This window comes from Talpa europaea (assembly GCF_964194135.1).
Source record: "Talpa europaea genome assembly, chromosome: 2".
NCBI classification, from domain to species: Eukaryota; Metazoa; Chordata; class Mammalia; order Eulipotyphla; family Talpidae; genus Talpa; species Talpa europaea.
The window spans coordinates 33,851,734-33,872,877 of NC_140068.1; the positions used below are offsets into that span (position 1 = coordinate 33,851,734).

The following is a 21,144-nucleotide window of genomic DNA, read 5'->3' on the forward strand; positions in this document are numbered from 1 at the left end:
TTCTAGAAAGCCACTAAACTTTCACTGACTCTGGGTCTGTGAATATAAAATAGGAACCCTTAATCTGAAACAGTGTTTTTTTTTTTCCAAAACCCATGGCAAAGTTTACTTCTGGTTCAGATTAGGAAATGGAAATTTGCAGTGTTTAAGTTGCAGAATCATCTCAGATAGAATGCCTCAGCTAACCCCCAACTTTAACAAGCTTTTTTCAGTAACAGACTCCTTTTTCCATTTATGATTTTGCTGAGTCAAATATATTATTTATTTTTCCCCTGCATTTCAAATTGTTAGGGTCTATTTAATTTTGTGCCAAAAAAGCTGAAATGTTATTGCTGTTTTAAACTTACTTTTCTTGATCTTTTTCTTAAAAATGTCATATGTTGGAAAGGGAATGTCTTTATCTATGCATATTCATTAAAAAACTATTTTCTCAAAGTTTTTATGTATTCAACTATGCAGCCTGGCCACTTTCACCCATTATTTCCATGATTACTTTCTAGGAATAAATCCTTTCAAATGACTTAGAGGGTCATTGTTGCTTTGTTCCCTTTTGGTGCCTCCATTCCGCAGGATCTCAGGACTTTACTCTCTATCTTCTGCATAGACCCTCTGGAATCTACCAGATTGGGCCGCCCCTCATCCTTTCCTTCAGAAAATCTGAGAGTTTCTTCTTCCAGTTGCTCTAATAAAGTCATTGTTCTTCATTGACAAAATGACTTTATATCATAAGAGGGATGTTTATTTTTTTTCTGAAGCTGCATCCAGGAGCACTGTGACACATCAGTGAGGTAGACAGACCTTGGCAAGTGAGTCTAAGTTCACTTCAGGTAACACTAGGTGCAGCTGCATGATTCCCATCTGCTGTATTCCTTTCTAGTGCCATCTCTAGTCTCACATAGAACTATCAATAATGTATCCTTTTATCTTTGGTATCCTTTTAGATAAAATGTATACGGTGCCCATTTGCTCTTAGTTAATTAGTAAGTAATCATAGATCTTATTTCTCTTTGTGATCATCTACCTTCCTTTTCATCTTTGATATTAAGCTTCATGCCTGACTGATATGTCTTTCTCAACCCTCTAAGTAAACCCCCATCCATTATTCAAGCTATAGCATAAATGCTATTACTTGTGGGAAACTATTCCCAATTTTTATAGTCTGGGCTATAGACCTCTTCAGAATTTTACATTTTTTTTCTCTCCTAGGACACATCTACCATAATTATATATTCATGTACTAGCTTTAAGAATTAGACTGTGAGGGGTATTTTGTTCCTATTTCTTCAATAGAACCTGGTTCATATTAAATATTTAGTATTTTATAATAGAATAACTACTTCAAGGAAAATATTAAGGGCTTTGTTTTATATCTATATAGGTAGTTTTTTCAGTGGGTTTTAACTTTTTCCTAAGAAATAAATAATAAAGCAATTTTATACAGGAGCCTGGGGTTTGTCACACACCAATTTTAAAGGGAATTATATTTGTGCCTGAGAAGAATTTGAAAATTTTATAGCTTATAAGGAAAATTAATCAAAAGTCTATAGTAATGGCAATGCGGTCTTTGTTTTGCCTTTGAGTTGCTGAGATTGACCAGATACTATGCATTAAGGCATTTATATAAACTAGGATACTTTCAGTTACAAATAAGAGAAGAGTTAGCTCGAATTGATTTAAATCACAAAGGGAATTTTTCTACTTATCTAAGAGAGGACATAGGTGAGGTGTTATTCAGAACCTTCAGATGTCAACCGGGATTGGTTTGTTTAGACAGTCCAGTTTTTTCTTTAAATATGGTGCTTCTCATCAAAGTTTAAGGATGAGTCCTATGAGTAGTCTGGACTACCTGCTTTCTTCTCATTTTCCCCCCTAATCATCAACAAATCCTTATATCTCATTCTGATTAGTTCCATTAGAGTCATTTGTCAGTCATCAACTCTTGAAGTAATCATAGTGTATTGATAGTTTAATAACTTTTATATCAGTTATGATATACACAATATATAATTGGTTGCCTTATGCCATAAAGACTTGAAGCTGGTGTATGGGTCAATTCCATCCAAACTACATGCTCAATATATGATAATCAGGGGCTAAAAATAATTGTAGGGCTATTATTGTAGCTAAACTATTCCCATACAACTATAAAATACTATAATCGATTAAATAATGTAACAAAATAGAAAACAAACACTATGGAACACATAGTTTAGAAAATGTCTGCTATAATTCTGTCATATTGAATGTAGAGCAGTCAAAATCATTAAGTATCTGAGATATATTGCAAGTTCCAAAATTAGAAAACCCATTATCTTCTCAAAGATACATTATGCCTTTTCTGCTTAAATACATTATGCCTTTTCTCTTCATAAATTTGAAATGTGTTAGAGGTATCTAAAACTACAGGCTTAGAAATATTAGAGGTCAAGTTAAGCAATTTTTTAAGAGATTATAAAGAGATTGATGGGAAGTAGGGTGGGAGACATACTTTAAAATGCTTTCAATTTAGTATGGTTAGATGCCCAGCACACAGGAGTTTTAGAAAGATTTGAATTTATCACTTTCTTACACACTAATCTAGTATGTATATACAGTTAGGGGACTAGCAAATTCCATTACAGAGACAGGCACTATAGCTTATATGGTATTGCACTTAAGAAACGAAAGTGACCATGTTTTTGTTTTGGTAGTCAGGGGCAGTCAATATGTAAATAAAAAGGACATATTGGGAAAAGTTAATATATTGTTTCCAAAATTGTTGACCTATTAGTAATAAAAAGAGGTAAGAATGTAATCAGCAACATGTGTGGGCGTGTTTCAGGGATAGGTTTACTTCTCCATTGACTTTAAAACAAATTCAACTCTTATTGCTTAGCCTTACCGTGTGATGTAATGGTCAGCTAGCTGATTTTTAGAACATATTGTTTACCCTTAACCTAATTGAATTAAATAAAAATCTGAAAATGTGACTAACCTGTTAAGAATTTTCAAGGGATCATTTATACAATTCAGTTAATTTTACAAAATATGGACTACGTAAAGAAAAACCCACCAGTGAGATGCATAGTATGAGTTTGTTTAAAATATTTTCTTTTCAGAATCTGTGATTTACTGGTTCTGGCTGTTTATGGAACTACAAATATGTGTTCTTTGACCCCTGTATAATTAATTTAAACTCAAGCTCGGTAACTGTAAATGCAGTTATCATCACAATACTTCAAACAATGGTCAGCGATCTGTGAAGCTGCACTGCACTGTCTCATTAAACCAAAAAACCCCCAACAGTCTGAAATAAGCACAGTCTAACTGCCTAACAATTAGATATGGTATCTTACAAAAATGTGTGCCACACAACCATGAACTTTGTGCTTAATTAAACCTCCCTGGCAGCCGACTCTCCTCCACACACACCTCCTTAAGGAGTCTTGAATGTCAAATAACATTATTTACAAAGGCAGTGCTGTCAAATACTGACTAGCATGCTATTTTCTTCCCAGAAGATCTGGCTGTTTTCTGTGGCAGGCTTTGTGCTTGCAGCTTTGATTTTTTTTAAGGAAGATGTCAGAGTCAGGCAGAAGCTGAGATATGGGAATTCCAGAAGAGTCACAGCATCAGAGAATGATAAAGAATCATGCCAGGAAGTGGTACTCTAGGTGTGGCCATGGAGAGATTTGAGCAAAAATGGAGATATGTGAGTTGAGGGCATAGAGATATGAGCTGGCAGAGAGACACAATTTGAATGCTTGGCCATGGTTTAATCCAGTTCTAAGATTATCTAATTTTTATACTTGGTAGATATTTATTAAACATGTAACTATGTACAGGCACTCTACAAACTGCTGAGAACACTGTGTTTAGCAAACAGAATTGTTCATCCCCCTGACAGACATTACTATTGAAGGTACCTAGGAGCAAGAGAGGAGACTATCAGTTCAAATGCAAGGTAAATGAGCACATTCAGTAACTATTGGTGACTTCCTACACTGAGGGCCTCAGAGATGAGCATGAATTATAGGCGGGGAACTCATTATAGAGGGGAACTGATATGTAAGTGAGAAACATATTTAGAGGTTTCACTTTGTGTTTTGCATTGTGCTGTGTTGTCTCTGATGTTCTGCTTCTCTGTCTTTAACTTGTGATCTCTTGTCTGTCTTTCTCTTAAACTGTAAATAGTGGTTTTTATATAGATGTCCTGATATGTGGTCTCTAGATATCAGTGCATAAAGTCCATTGAGTAAGTAAATAGTAAGTTGGTAAGGTCAACATAGATGTCTAAGAAAATAAGCTCTGTTGCGTGGAGCAACACCACACTGATAAAGAAATGGGAGCCATGGAGCAGGCTACATAATGAAGGATGCTGCTGAAGAGAAAGATCCTCGTCTTTTTATTGATCAGTTGAGAGGAAGGAGGACAAAGAGAAAAGGGAGGGGTGAAACTAGAAAAGGTGCTCTGTTATCTATAGTACTGGTTGTGAGTCTCCCCTCTAGGCACTTCTCATCTGCTTGATGACTTGGTATTGTGATTGAGATCAAACCCTAGATCCCCAGCCATGATTTAAAATCTCATCAACAAGGCTTTCCACTGATCAGCTTCTGGAGTCCCTTGTTATACATGGGTGCTTGGCCCCCTGGGTGTTCCCAGTCATACCTCTTGATGTATAATTTGGGAAGTTGGAAGTACCTTAGTACCTTTTACGCATCAGTTATCTGCTCTCTCCCCACTTCTGCCCCCCGGGTGTTAAAGATCATACCTCCTGATACATAGCCTTCCCAGAGTGATCCAGCTTTGTGCACTTCTTTGATTTAAAAGGCAAATTATAGGGGTGGGCTCTTATACCTAACTGAATGGGTCATTTTGACCTTGCTTAAGATTTAGAGCTGTAGGTAACAAAATGGTGTCCGAACAGGCCGCTTAGGAGTAGCAGACCCACAAACCCCAACCTTAGTGATTAGTTTTTGAAAAACTCTTAGAGTATCCTGGCCTTGGACAGAAAAGGTATTAGGTTTTAGGGGACAATTGACCTGTGCTGAGATCTTGTCACCCAATAGCCATGTGAGATAATGAAGCAGCATCATTAATACGTAAATTTGGTGACTGTTTTCTAGAGAAATTAAGGTAAGTCCGAACTGGATTCTCTCGTGCAGTACAGCTTTTTACCTTTCTTTTTAAGTAGTAGGCCCAATGAAAACTAGGCTTGAACAGCTGCAAACAGCAAGTCAGATAAAGGTAAATAAATGTCAGAGTTATTCAAATGTACCTTGTGCTTTAGTATTTGGCATTAGTGATGGGAAGAGTCAATCTAAGAGCCTTATAGTCTTATAGTCATGAATCAGATATAATAAAGACACAGCATATAAAAGCTATAAAAAAGAAAAGAGCCCTTTTATTTTCATGGGGTCTGGCCTTTGGAGCAGCTTCCTGAGAACTATCATTTCAGGCTCTGATATCAAACCAGCAGTTTCATAAATGGCTAAGATTGTAGGTTAAATAAAGTAGTTGAATTTATGATGAATTTCACACCAGGGGACTGTCCCTATCACTCTTAGCAGTTTCAGAAATAGCAACACACACATGTTCTTCCTCTCTAAGAGGTGCCAGAGTGCAGACAGGCTGACCTGAAGGGCTCACCAACAACAGCTGGAAATGGAAGAAATCATGTGCACATCTAACCTAGATTTCAAACCTTTAATTTTCCTTCAGTTTCAAAGCTGTTTTGTTTTGATACTGTACCTTTGATTTGGTATAAGAAAGAAAATTTTTCAGATGATTCTCTTGTTTCCTATCTATCGTTTAGTATATATCAGGGCATCTATTACATACTAATGCTCTATACAATTGGAAGAGGCACTACAATTTAATGGAAATAACAGGCATAGCCCATATGAAGTTCTTAGTAAAGTACATGGCACAAAATGGGCAGTGAGTCAATATTTGTTGTTATTATTAAAGACCACAAGGAAATTTGAATTTTGTGACCTGATTTTAAGTTCTGGCTCTTTCTTCTAATTGGGTGACCTTATTTATATAAATATATATGTATTTTTTTTTCAGATTTACCTTGGTTTCCTTATGTAAATTAAAAACAAAAATTGAAAGTAAAAAAGTGAAACTAGAACATGCAAAAAACCAAACTAAAACCATGTGGCTAATTGTATTTTTAATTATAACAGCTAATAAAGATAATACAGAATTAGTAAGAAAAATCAGTCTATGAAAAAAAATCAACTCATTAGGAAGCTATGATAATTATAAACATGTATGAATCAAATAAAATAGTCCCAGCATAAATAAAACAGAAATAGATAAACTTCAGGAAGACACTGATAAATATACCACCATAGTGGGAGACTTCAACAACTCTCATTTATCAGGACAAATGGCTAAAAAAAGGTGAAGATACTGAAGATCTGAATTATGCCTGGACAAACTTGAGTTAATATTGATTTGCTAATAATGTAGTGCTCTGAACCGAACAATTTGTGGTACACTTTTATGAGTCAGGGGGTGCTAAATTATTATATAAGGACAATAAGCAATAATGAGATTCACCTAGACCAGTTGGTCATATGGAAACCCTACTTCTATAGAACCTGTTATACAACAATTATTAGAACAATTTTAGAAACAGAAGAGAACATTAACACCATTGACTTAGCTACAAATCAAGTATCAACATTTTATTTATTTATTTTTAATTTTTAATTTATTTTTGCATACAACTGGGGTGTAGGCAAGAGGTGTGGGGGCGGGGTTTGTGAAATGATTCACCAGAGACAGAGTGGGGAGCAGAACAGGTGGAGCTACTGAAATTCACTGCTGAGGGGAGGAGGGGGTGAGACAGGAGAGGTCTGCTGCACCACATGAGTAGCTCCCTGGCCGTCAAACTCTGTGATAGCACTGAGACTTAACCCGTAGGCCACCAGGGAGGCCCCAAGCATCAGCATTTTAAAAAACATTATTAAACTAGACCAAACACTGAACACACTACAATTAGTTTGAAAATCAATGACAAAACATAAATTTTCCCTTCCCTTCTATATTAGGCTTATTAAAATATACAACCATTTCTAAATTATTCATAGGTAAAAGAAGAAATCACAATGAAATTTTAAAATAATTGTAACTAATGAGAAAACATATGAAAATATGAGGACAGAGAATATTATCTAAAGAAAATTTCCAATTTAAGTACAAAAATTAAAAAGGAATTGCTAAAATGAATGTGATATCTGAATTAAGAAATTAATGAGAAAATTAACCCAAATAAACCCAAAAAAGTAGAAGCAAGAAGACAATGAAAGTGAGGATGAAAATTAATGAAATAGGACAAAGAACTAACAAAGTGTGAAAAAGACAAAATTTGTCTCTGAGAAATTTTAAAATAGACAAACTTTATGACATTTCTCAAGAAAAAAAGAAAGAAAACACCAACAAAATACTAAGAATTGAAAAAGGGCAGAAATACAAAGATAGACAAGATTAGAATATCATGACAGCAAGTATGACAAAACGTTTGAAACAACAAAAATTACATTTACGGAATTTAAATCTACATATTTACATAAGAACATAATTTTTAAGTAACAAATCATTGCATGAATTTCAGCTTAAAAAATAAGTACTAGATCATAATGGAGGAAAGAAGTTTTATTATAGAATCTCCCTTAAATGTAATACTTAAGTAATGAATAGAAATTAGTAAAGCAGGAATATCATTTAGGATCAGTATATCCAAATAGAAGTATATTTAAAATGTTCTATTTATTTTCCTCTACATAAAATCATGCTGGTGGTTTCATAGAACTGTGAGTGACCATGTCTTACACCAGCTTTTGATTCCTTCCTCACTAGATTGTGATTCTTGTCCTGATATTCTAAGTTAGTAGCTAAAGTTCCACTGATCACTACCTTGTGTCAGGCCAACTGCAAGAATAATAGAAGAGAAAACAGCAAAGGAAGTATGTCTGTTATCATTCAAGGAGGGCGAGTATAAAGTGCTAGAAAATATCTCTGCCTGTGTTATAGAAACTAAAACTTAGTCATGAGCCTATACTTACCAACAGAAGATGCTAGTAAATGTGATTTTTCTCACAGCAAACATGTATACAACAATAGAAAAATGTTCTAACTCAGGAAGAAAGGAAGAAGACATAATGAAGGTAGACAACACTATTCTCTGACACAACCAGCAGTGAGTTCACTAGCTACATTCAAATACGCAAAGTGATTCAACCTCATAAATTTTGAAAAGTGGCTGATTCTGGTATGATGCAGTTTAATCCTTATCCCTCTCTGCACTTCTCAAATGCTTTCACAAAGAGAAAAAAAAAGGATGAATTGAGAATTTTCTAAAAATTCTTCGAAAAACAGATTGAGAGGATAATAAGGCGGCCTAGAGAGAAATCTGAGAAAATACTCAGAAAAATAGAATCTTCTCTATGACAACAGCAGTATCCAACTTTCAACAGAGGCAGGAATTACCACCAGGGGTCACTGTGTTCCAGGAGAAAGATCCAAAATCCAAGGGGGATACTTCCACATGAATAATATTCAGTTGAATTCTGTGAAAGAACTCTACTAGAGACTCCTCACAAAATCTCAGAAGAGTAGACCTTGTTTAAAGACTGCACTCAAACACAGCTTCCCTTCCTCACCTTCAAAATACCAAAAGTACGTATAATAAAAAATTCCCTTTCTTTCTTTTCTTTTTTTCTTTTATTTTCACTTCTTTTCTTTCTTCTTAGGCAATGTTTTACAACACTATGTATGTTTTAGGGGTGTAGATTCACACTTCTACAAATTTAAATTACCACACCATGCCTACCACCATAGCACCAATAATCTAACATAGTTCATTTAGCCTCCTCTTCCCTTTGCTCCCATCTCTACCTCCCCATGCACCCTTCTTCTGGTAACCTCAATTCTGCAGTCAAATTTCCAGGATTTTGTTTTGGTTTTGTCTGCTCCTTTACTTTGAATACTACAATTCTTAAACTGTGGCTTGATTGGATGCCAAACAGCTATAATTTAATGTGTGAGCGATGGCAACAAAAATTCACCCATATTACATAGGAGAAAATAGAAATTCCTGACAAAGCTGATAATATAAAGCCTGAGAGCTAAGAATATATGTAATCTAGCAACTAAAAATTTCCAGAGAAAAATAAAAAGAAAGCCAACAAAAATCCTAGAAGATAAACATTACCCAAATAAAAGAAAAAATTGTGATTTTTTTTTGCTAATAGATGTAATAGAAAATTGTTTTCATTAATAACTTATTGCTATAATAATATATAGGAATCACTTCATTATAAAACTAGCATATGTATATATATCCTATGTATATATAATACTATAGTACATATATGCATTTGTATAGAGAGAAAATAGAGATATGTGGTATTGCTCAAAACTGAATCCCTAATTCAGAGTTAAAGAGATTACAGTAGTTAAAGAAAAGATAGAAAAGTCAAATAATCGGTATCAGAATTCCCAAGGTAGAAACCAAAAATAAAGAAAAAACATTAACAAAAACATAATGATTTATTTAAATAAAGGGAGAACTAAATTTGAAAATCAAAGGAACTATGTTGTTTGAGGAAATCTTAGCATAGAATGAGCAACTTTAAGACATATCCTCCTTAAATTATTGATAAAGAGCTCTTCAGGCATCTAGATGGAACAAAGCAAGTCACAGTTAAGAGAGTAACATAGCCATACCAGTAGACAACCAAACAATTTCTACATTGAGATAAAAAGAGCTAATTTTTGTTCAATTATAAAGACCGGACCAAACTATGAAAGAATGATAGAATAGAGCATCCATGATCTATTCTTGATAAAAGAGGTCATCAAGACAATGATAATGTCAGATTTGACCAAGGTGGTAGTACTGAATATGGTGAAAGGAGTCAAATTCTGGATATACTGAGAATGTAGGATTAGGGGGCCTTTTCTGATATACTAGATATTGGTTATGAAAGAGAAGATTGCATTGGTATCAGAAGTTTGTTGTTGTTTTTTATTCAGCCTGAGTAACTGAAAGGATGTTATCTTCAATAGAGGTGTAGAAATCAACAAATCACCATGTACTTTATAATTACTTATTCATTCATTTATTGTTTGGTTTGTTATTTGTTAAAAATTAGTTTGGGGCATGTTGGATTGGAAATTTCCGTTAGTTATCCATATAGAAGTTAAGTGAACTATTTGATATATGAGTTTGAAGTTCAGGAAAGACCATAGGTCATGATTTATTGGGAGCCCAAGAATATTTGGCTTTGAAGTTGTGTAAGTGGATGTGTGTAAACAGAAAAGAGGTCCAAAAACTTGAGTCTTGGAGCTCTACAATGTTAAAAGGTCAAAGTGAAAAGACTAGTACAGGAGACAAAAAAAGGAGTGCCTTGTGAAGAAGGCTTTGAAGCAAAGAGAGGAAAGTATTTCCAGAAGGAAAGAATCAGTTCTATTAATACTGCTGTTGGTTCATCTAAAATGAAGACAAATAAATTGATGATGGGATTTAATAATGTGGAGATTAACAGTGGGATTTCAGTAGTGTGGTAAGAATGCAAATTTTATTGGAAAAGATTTTAGAAAAAATGTGAGAACATTTATAGACTAAGTACTTAAAAATGTATTTGGATGGTAGACTGTATGTCTTACAATTTTTCTAATAAAAAGCTAATACTGTTTAAAAGGGAAAACTGTTTAAAAGGGAAAACGTTTTAAAATACAAAGATTCTGTTTATTTGTTTTTATTGAAAGTTTTAGATCTTTTAGAAAAAATCATTTTTATAAAGAAATAAGTATTACTAATTCTATCTAAAATATTTTCTGAATTACAAGATTATTCTTCTCTGAAACTCAAGTGAAATTAACAACATTCAAAACATGATACCATTTACAAATTTTTATAGCCTAGCTGTTTTCTGTCTCTATATTTACACCAAGAGGTAGATAAGTTCTATTCCCTTTAAGCTCACGTATATTTATGATATACTACGCAACTCCAAATTTAACAAATAATGTATTATTTTTATAAAATTATAAAAGTAGGTTAGTCTTTAACAAAATTCCTGAAAAGAAGGAAATATGGTTATGACTCTTGAACAACTTGGGATTTAAGAATGCTGACTCCTACACATTTCAAATCCTTGTATAACTTTTTAACTCCCCCAAAATTTAATTACTAATAACCTGCTGTGGACCAGAAGCCTCACAGAAAACACAAACAAACAATTTTATATGTTGTATATATTTTATACAATATTGTTATATAGAAAGGGTATATAATATTCTTAGGGTAATATAATCAAGAGAACAGAAAATGTTAAGAAAACCATAAGGAAGAGAAAATACATTTCCAGTACTGCACTATATTTATTGAAACTATAAATTTACCTTACAAAATCCACTTACAAGTGAACCCTTAGAGTTAAAGGGTCAACTGTATATGTTATTAAATCCTGTTATAAGGACTATTATGTGGAGTGTGATTTACTATCCTCCCATCTGCTTTTCTGCATCCATGTCTGTATGTTAACCACTTGTACCCTATTCAAAACACAGTCAGGATTATGCTCTTGGTTCAGCACTACTACATTTTAACTTTTTATCTAATACTTGCCCAGTAGCAGCAGATGCTGGATAAGGGCTTAAATTGCCAGAATGTTATTCTGAAAAAGGAACTGATTTATTTATTTTTTTTACCTGAAAGAACAATTTATTTATTTATTTTATTTTATTTTTTTAAATAATAAATTTTATTTTTATATTCCCCATACAATTTCAACCCCCCCATTCTGACCCCAATCCCTCCCCTCCGGCCCCCCACCTCCCAAAAAGTGTCTCTGGTTCATAGTTTTTTGTTGATTTTGATTTTCACTTTCTTACAGTTATTCATTTTCCTGGTCCCTTATTTAAGTTTTCTAGATTCCTGCTATGAGTGAGACCGTCTGGTATTTTTCTTTTTCCTTCTGGCTTATTTTGCTGAGCATGATCCCTTCCAGCGCCATCCATGTTGCTGCAATTGCATGTGTTTTTCTTTTTTGAATGCTGAGTAATATTCCATGGTATATATGTACCACATCTTCTTGATCCAGTCATCTATTTTTGGGCATTTGGGTTGTTTCCAAAGCTTAGCTATTGTAAATAGAGCTGCTATAAACATAGGGGTGCAGGTGTTCTTTGGAATTGATGTTTCTGTGTCCTTTGGGTAAATACCTAGGAGTGGAATTGCTGGATCATATGGAAGCTCTATGTTTAGTAGGTCCAGAAATCTCCACACAGCTCTCCATAGTGGTTGGACCAGTTTGCATTCCCACCAACAGTGCAGGAGAGTTCAAAAGGAACTGATTTAAATAAATCACATTAATTTTGGAATTCTTTGTAAGTTACACCTAACTCCTCCAGGTATATTGACCAAAATATGTAATGATAAATATATATCTGTGAGGGTGAAATTTCAGTGTAGATATTTTGAAACAATATATTCTGCATGGGAGGTAAGGGGCATCACTTGAACAATATCATTTTTGTTAAAATCAGCCTATCTTAGATTCTCCCTCACTTTGTTATTCTATGAAAGTGCGAGTAAGCCCTTGACACATTTTCATGTTAAGAATCTATGTCTTTTGAGTGAATATAAATAGCACTGTATTTATAATTTCCCATACTGAATGTGAACATGGGTCCAACTGTAGAAATCATTAAGTATTAAACAATTCAATAATATTTTGATATAAGTGAGAACTGGCTTTTCTCTGCACCACAACTCTGTAAGGCAGAGGTGGAGGAGACACTGAAACTATTTCAAAATCATAAGGGACTGTAGAGAATCATCACTGTGAACACAGTTGGCATTCCCATCAAGAGTACCATGAACAGTCCTACCACCACACAGTATGCCAAACATATATACAACTTCATCTTGAAGACTGGAGCTCTGTGTGCAACATTGATTCCCGAATGACCTCACTTTCCTTCATTTCACCTCAAGAAAAATGAAATTATGTTTGTACCAGATAAAGATTATTTTCTGATTGTGATTCAGAATATAACAAGTTAGTCTTTAGATACTCGGTGTCATTCCTTAATTTAATACTCCCAAAAATAATCATTTTAATCATGTTATCCAACTGACAGTTGGAAATCATCTTAGAGCCCACTCAGGCCGATCCCCCACAAAGTCATCCTTCTACTGCCAGTCATGCTTGAGCCCTTGAAGGGCCCACTTTCCTCACTTCCAGGTTTTGGAACAACAGCTTTTGAGAAATCTGTAACCTGCTACCTTCTGACCTTCAGTTAACTTTGTCAACCTTGGAAAAGGCTCTATTTCTTTGAAAATAATCAAAGTACTTTAAAAATAAAATAAAATTCTAATCTCAATATTAACAATCCCATTTTTATTTAAAATATATCAATCTAGGAATCAGATAAATATCTTCCTATAAAATATTATTACAGCAAATACATTTGGAAAATTTCTAAATCAAGATTTTGAAAGATTCAAGAGTACCTTAAATCAACAAACCATGTAGTCTTGAAATACTAATGGAAAACTTAAATAAAAAAAATTAAAAGGATCTCAATAAATTTGTAGATATAATCTTTTTTTCTATTAAAAATGTTAGCTGAACTGGAAAAATATATGATTTAAAATAAAAATTACACAGAACTTTATTAACTGGTTTAAATGAACAGTCAGAAAAATAGTAGTCAACTGACTTGCCATTTGAATAAAAATTGAACATAATAGAGTTGATGAAATGTAACCACTTGCCAATAGAGACCCAACAGTTTCCTCTTGAGGGATCAATAGCTGAAGAAAGAAGTTTACAAAATTATAGATGAATGTTGGTGGCATTTCAAATACTCTATATATTGATAAAGATAGGTTTTCCAGTTTACTTTGGAGAGTAAATAATTTTAGTCCCAGTGTTATAAAGACATCATGTTGTGCTGGAACTGAATTATAACTCTAAATTCCACTCATGCTGAACTTTTGTATTTTTATATGCTTATGCTAGCCATTAAGCCTGTTTCCCAACAGGTTAGGCAGGCTATAAAGAAGAAAAGTAAGCTACTGACAAGCTTCAATAAATTTTCAAACGAAGAGCACATTTTCATATGCCATATATCATCAAATAAATAAGTTTTCCTCTTACCCCCAAATAATGTGTCACATATTTCATGTAATTTAGAAAGACAACCTGAATCCCAACCAATAATGATGATTGAATTCTCAGCGAGTTGCTTTTTTGTTTTTGCTTATTACTATTATAGAAACTAGATACACAATATTGAAATAACAAAAGTGCCAATGATATCTCAGATATATGTGTCAAATGCTTAAAGTACTAGTAAACTATTGTTTGATCACTTCAATTCTATCTTATCTAGTTACTTTGAACCTTCCTGCATCCTTCCCAGATTAAAATTCTAAGATTCTTGTTACATGATATACAAACTGTTGTTGTTTTTCCCCACAACATAATTTGTTCACAAGGTAGTATTTCATATCATTTCTTTTGATACTCACATCCCAAATACATGCATTCTGGTCAATGATCAAAGTCTGTTGATTTCAATTTTAACAATCCAAGGGGCACACTACTATGTTTGCTCAGAAAAATTCAGGATAACATTTGCAGCCATAAGGAGAGTAGTCTTATTAAAAAGACTTGCTTTTGTAATATCATTTAGAATATTGAAGATTATAGTCTCCTTGTTACATATTTCTTACAGATGAATTTTTTTAGTTAAAAGCATAAAAGTAAATTTATGATTTGCTGTGCAGTTTTTCCTTCTGATTGAATTCTCAAAGAGATTTTATGTTTTCAGAGGATTTTTTTTTTGTCTATTCATGTAGAACATTTTATTTCTCATGATAATGGATTTTTTCCTTGATTTTAAAAAAGAAAGACATTCTGCTCTTTCTGTTATAAATGCATTCTAGTTTGACATCTCTTGGGTACATAAAATTTTGAAAGTATCAATGACATATCTTTTAATCCATTTAAATCTTGATAATATAATTTGTTTGTTTCTCAGACAATGGGGATTGTTGAGGTTGAGTTAGAAAATCCACTTTTCCCAAATGAAATGACAATTTGAAAAAGAGCACATGAAAGAAATTCTTCGTTCACATGAGCATGCTTATTTATCAGGTTATAGTCTCTAAAAACTTAGGCATTAATTAACATCTCTTAAAATTGTCTAAATATTGCTGAAAAAAATAGAATTCATGAGAAGTGTCTAATGAATCTCCACAGGTAAGAAAAACAGATAAAAAGTAGTTATCTGAATTGATAGCCCACCTCCACTAAATTGTGTACTCTGTCAAACATCCTTATTTACTTTTCTCTTAAGAGATTTATGAAATAATTGCATCTGGTTACCATTTTCATGATATGAATATTTAAATTATAGTACTTACATACCCAATGTGCACTGTGATTATTGGAGAATAACTCTGATACCTTATCATTATAAATACACATTTACAATGCATTATGAAAAAAATTACATGGATAAAATGATGTTTATATATCATTATGCATTTAAGAAACTTATACTTGAGTTCTAAAGCAAGACATACATAAAATAAGCAAAAACAATTAGGGTTATCTCATATAGCAACATAATAAGTGATAAATAATGTTGACAGAATTTTAATAAAGTATTAACCTTTAGTTGTGGAAAATTGAAAAATGGATCATGACAAGGATTCTTGAAAGATGTTTCAATCTTAAATATCCCATATTAGTAGAGAATATTCTAGCCACAGATATATATGAAAATTTTGGAGATCCAGAACTGTTGGCTGGTCTGAGAGGCTCTTTTGAATCCCTGCTTCCTTATTATAAAATGATATTTATGTGTTAATTTATATAATGTGTGTGAAATGTTTTAAGGTTGCTGAGCACAGAGTAAATACTCAGTACATAAATTATTGTCTACATTGTAATATAAAGTTGTAGGTGTAGTTTGGGATTATACCAGCGATGGTAACCAATGCCAAGTTTCAGAGTTTTAATTTGACTCTTTAGGAAATAGAAAGCCATTATGATTTTTGATCAAGGAGTAAATATATAAAAAAACAGGTATCAGGAAAATTAATTCATTCTACCCTATTGACCAGTGCTTATTAAATTGAAAGCAAAAATAAGGGTATCAGTTGAGGAAGTGAAAGCAAGAATAAAGGCAAATTCGGATCTGTGAAATCTGAATAACATAGGTTAGTGGATAGGGACAGATAGTAATAACCAATTTAATAAATATTAAGTGAGTCCCTTGAGGGGGCCATGCACTTTCTATACCCTGGGGATAAAATGAAGAAAAAGATGTTCTTCCCAAAATGTCCATCGAACCACAATTATGGGTTTCCTAGGACAATTAATTTTCAGTGTTTCAGTTTTCTCATCAATGAATTGGGGATGATGATAATCTTTTTCATTGGGTTACTTCAAAAACTAAATAAATTGTACCATGAAAGTATCTAGACAGTGCTAGACATAAATAAGTGTTTGTAGCTATTTTTTTTTAATTATACAGAAAATGAGAGCACAGAGTATAAAAACCCACCAAAAAGAAATGGAACTGGGGCATCATGGGTAGTTGGAAAAGGAAAGCCTCACCCAAGAGGTGATAAACAAGTACTGTGGAGTCAGTTTAGTTTAGTATAACTGTGGGATCAGGCCAAAATTAAATTTGAATCTTTACCAATATTTAGTAGTCAGTCTCTATAGCAAGGTTTCCAAATTTATAAGATAAGAATTAATAACGACCTATTGCAACAGTTTGTGGTGAGAATCTAATGGGTTAGTATGTGTACACAGTGCCAAATACTCACTTTAAAATATGAAAAATACTGTTACTAATAACAAGATTTTCAAGAATTCCCAAACTTTTTGTAGCCACACCAGTAGGAAAACACATTCTGACAGATGAGCAGCATTTGTAAAAGAATTATAACAGGTTCAGAGGGTGTGGAATTGCTTGCAAACTGTAAGATTGGTAGAAGAGGACCTGGATGCATGAAGTTTACTTTGGAGAGAGAAGGACCCTGCTCATAAAAGAGGTTCTTGAACACATGCTCAAAGTCTTGCTCCATCCATGAGGCAATGGAGCGGTAACTGCGGGGTGTATAATGAGCAATACATGATGTCGGCAAGCATCAGTTTGCTGGCACAAAGTGAGTGTATTGCAAATGGAGAATGTATGTATCAGATGCAAGAAAGATTTGAGATTAGGAAACTGCTTATCAGATAATATGTGTTTTAGGGGGAGTTTTTGTTTTTGTTAATTTAGTATTTGAGTTGTGAGATGAGAATACCTGAATTAAGATTGGAGATAGATAAAATTGATATTAAGGAACGGGCATGAGTCAAGAGAGTCAGGTATAATAAATTTTATGGTTTTTAGCTTTAGTGGTCAAGTAGATCGTGACTTTGGCAGTGTATTAGGGAACTTAAAAGGATCTACAAGTTTATGGAAGTGTGGGATGATAGATTTATAAATACTGAGTGTGAAATTCTTCTAGGGCATCAGGCCCGGTAAAATACAAAAATAGGCAATTTTTTTATGATTATTCTTATTAATATCATAAGCAATAAATTTTGTTTGAGACACTAGTATATAGCAAAGACTTCAACAATCAGTGGATGATATGAAATTGAAGTTTATGAGAGAGTACAAAGGTATAGTTGAACTATGAGGAGTTTCATGTCCCTTTAGGAGAGACTACATAGAGAATATCAGACATTTGAAGACTGTCTCTGACGTATGACTCAATGTCAGAAGAAGTAAATGAACTCATCAAGAAAAGACTCCATAGACTGGAGCAGCCCACAATAGGAGAGAATATGGACAATGTAGTAGCACAAAAATGGAGAGAAAAGTGATTAGTAGAGTACAAACTTCTACAAACTCCATTTCTATTTCTGTTTTATCTCTAAGGACTAAGAGAGAATTATTATTTGCTAAGTTGTTGAATGTGTAGATAATGGTTTGGAGATGGAAATAATCATACCTCCTATGGTCCGATATATGAAAGAATTTTGTTAGGTACAGTAATTCCAACAATAATGTTACATGGCACAGTTATTCCAATTTCACACACAAAAAAGTCCATAGTGCAGAGGATTTAATATAAAAGTAAATATTAGAATGAGGAATTGGTTGTAATTACAAAACTCAGGTCATGTGTTCTGAACAATGCTGTCTCAATAGCATGGCATAATGACAGCATTGGACCAAGAATTAACAGACACAGTTATAGTCATGTGATTTTGCAGTCTTTTAAAAGTAGCCTGAAATTAGCTACTCCAAGGAGAGCTCTTCAAATAAGGATAACTTGTGTTTTGTTAGAAGATATTATCAGAAAAATGTATCTGATCAACTGTGTCACATGCTGTAGAGAACTCGAGATAAGGTCTAAGAAAAGGTCATTGCATTTCAAGATCAAGAAATCATGGGTGATTTCTAAAAGTGAAGTTTGGTTGAAGAATGGGGACAAACTTTCGAAGTAATGGATTAAAGAATTTGTGGGGTAGGAATTAAGAGATGGGGGCAGTGAGAGTGTTCATTTTAAGAAGAGTAATTGTAAGAAGGAGAATACTTAATAAACAGGCCAGCAATTTGTGGGCAGATAACAAACTTAAGGAAAAGTTTTAAAGATAGAATTTTGAGTATTTGTAGATGGAAAGGAAAGAGACAAAATGTGTCTGAGGATTAAAAACTGGGAACTGTGTCACAGAAAAGATTTTGGCATTTACCTTAAATATATAGACTAAGACTATGGCCTTAGTCATATTAGGTGACAAAGATAAAGGTAGAGTGAAAACAGGGAGAATTGTGGCAATGGTGATAAAGGAAAATGATGATGCTATGTGTCTGCCATGGTTAAAAACCAAAATTCACAAATTTAGAGGCCTCGTTGAATTTATTAATGGATTCATCTTGATACTACAAGGGATTACACAATATTGAGAGTATTTGTAGACAGAAAAGAGGGTAGGACAGATATTTAGCAAAATAAAAGATTATTTCAGGTAAAACTACTTCCCCTCATGGAAAAGCAAGGGGTTGGAGGTGACTGATCTTGCAGATGACCTCAGTTGGTGCTGATTTAGAAACTCCATATTGATTTGGTTTAGGATTACGCTTTTGGGAGAGGCTGAAACTACAGTGAGATTAAGAATTAAATCTAGGTGAAAAAATGCAAATGGCCCAGTATGAATGATTCCATTTGGAGCCATTTGCGTTTTTTCATTTTTACCAACATCTTTTGTCACTTAACTAAAACAAAATTATTTTGGCTGAAAATGTGCTTGTCATTTCATGTTATTTAAATTGTATTACTATTTCATGTGATATCTATGAATTTTTAGGGTCAACTATGATGTCAATGCATTGCTGAAAACTTTTTTCTTCCTCAGTTGGCATAAAGGATATCAATTTTACATTGGGCTTTAATTTCTGGGACAATTAGACATAGCTATTTAAATGTAAACATAATACATTTACCAGGTGTCAGCACAAATTGCTTTTGATTTTCATTAGCTTATCCTTCTGTTCATCAACTTTACTTGTCCATTAACCCACAAAATCAATTTCTAATTTCATATTTCTATAGAGACCATTTGCACTGATTGTGGGCTTGGTGTGATGCCTAAACCTTGGAAACAATTTACAAAGTCATATGGTTTATTGAAGGGATGGATAAAGAGGATAGTGGGAGCTTTCTATAATTAGTTTTGTATCTGAGATCTACAGATACTAATGTGAATGCCAAAGGATGGCGAAAAGGACTTGCAGAAATGGGCAGGAAATAGAAAATAAAGTCAACGTTAAAATTGAAAAATGTATAATACCATTGGTAATTCACCATCTTTTGAAAGTATTTGTTAGAGGAACAGTGAGGCGCAAGCTCCAAGCCAGAGAATGTTCTTCTAATGAATTCCACCCATCTCCATGTCAACAAGATCACAGGTGCCAAAGACTATAACCTAGTATGCCATAAACCTGACATCCTGAACAAGGACAGTGGGTAGGGGTGGGGGCCGGGGACTGACAGGGGAGTCGATGTGAGCCAACATATTTGACTCAAAAGTCTGACTATGTGCATGCACATCTCTTACTTTTCTAGGTTCGGCTTGCATTCTAGTCTCCGTTCAGAGTAGCTAGCAGGGCATATTGACTAATCTTCTCTCTATTCTCCCTCTCTTACTCCCTTTGTAAATTGTATTAGAGACTGTAGAGCCTAATTTTGGAAAACATTTGGGTTTGTTAAGATTTCTCCTTGGTCAAAGATCAATGATTGTAATTTGACTCCTTAAATCCTTATGTTTTATGCTAAAGTATCAACTCTAGGACTTACTAAGACAACCTCAATGTTCCAATCCACCTAACTAGACTTTATGTAGTCTTCTTCTTGACACTGGACCTTCACCTCCCTTTTCTTATAGCATTTTACCTTAGAATATATTAATTTCAGATCCTTTCTCTTTACCTTGGAGATGTATATAAATCTCATATGTAAGTCTCTTGACAGTTTTATCTTTCTCTCAGTTGTTGAGGAAGGGTAAGTACTTAACTTCAGTGAACACCTTGATGCAAATTGTAAAATTAACCTCCTATCATGAAGATGCAAGAAATTCACTTTTCCTTTTGGTAAAGCCAGTTAACAAACATATAACTTAACATATAACCTTGTTTTCCCTTTCACCCCAATGCTTTTAAAAAGTCTCCCACTGTTCATTTCACCAGAGTGGAGTTCAGACTTTACTTTTAGTTGCTCTTCCCTATTGGAGTAGCATTGAACAAATTATTCCTTACTTATTTAACATTATTTGGTGTAGTTTTTGTTTTTTTGATGTAGTTTTTGGAGTTGATGGGTTTAGAGAACAGGGTCCTTGGGTTCACTCTGGGAAAGGTTTCACCAGAGCTCCCATTTCAGTGGCATATGGCAAGTTTCCCAGGTAAGACAGAGATGCTAGCTATATTTAAAAAGCCGATTTATTAGGAAAGGGACAGAAAAATAAAGGACACTTGCATAGACAGCAGTTAGAAAGAGCTACAGCTGGGTTAAGGGTCATGTTATCCCCCTCTACCCCCATCTCCTTGTGTGAGTCAGGTTTTAGT

The 21,144-nt window shown here is 33.7% G+C and overlaps 1 protein-coding gene and 1 pseudogene across 2 annotated transcripts in view; both read left to right on the forward strand.

The window, feature by feature from the left end:
* Positions 1 to 10,491: 10,491 nt before the first annotated feature.
* LOC311186936 (dynein light chain roadblock-type 1-like) lies at positions 10,492 to 13,066 on the forward strand (annotated as a pseudogene). Its single transcript has 2 exons — positions 10,492 to 10,559; positions 12,745 to 13,066. The product of its transcript is annotated as a dynein light chain roadblock-type 1-like (transcript).
* Positions 13,067 to 17,115: 4,049 nt separating this feature from the next.
* LOC311186948 (tubulin alpha chain-like) overlaps positions 17,116 to 21,144 on the forward strand; it is a gene marked incomplete at both ends in the record, with an annotated part of 194,285 nt that continues 190,256 nt past the window's right edge. Inside the window, one exon of the mRNA XM_084258156.1 lies at positions 17,116 to 17,194. Coding sequence (XP_084114282.1) covers positions 17,116 to 17,194 — 79 coding nt within the window. The remainder of the gene's footprint in view (positions 17,195 to 21,144) is intronic.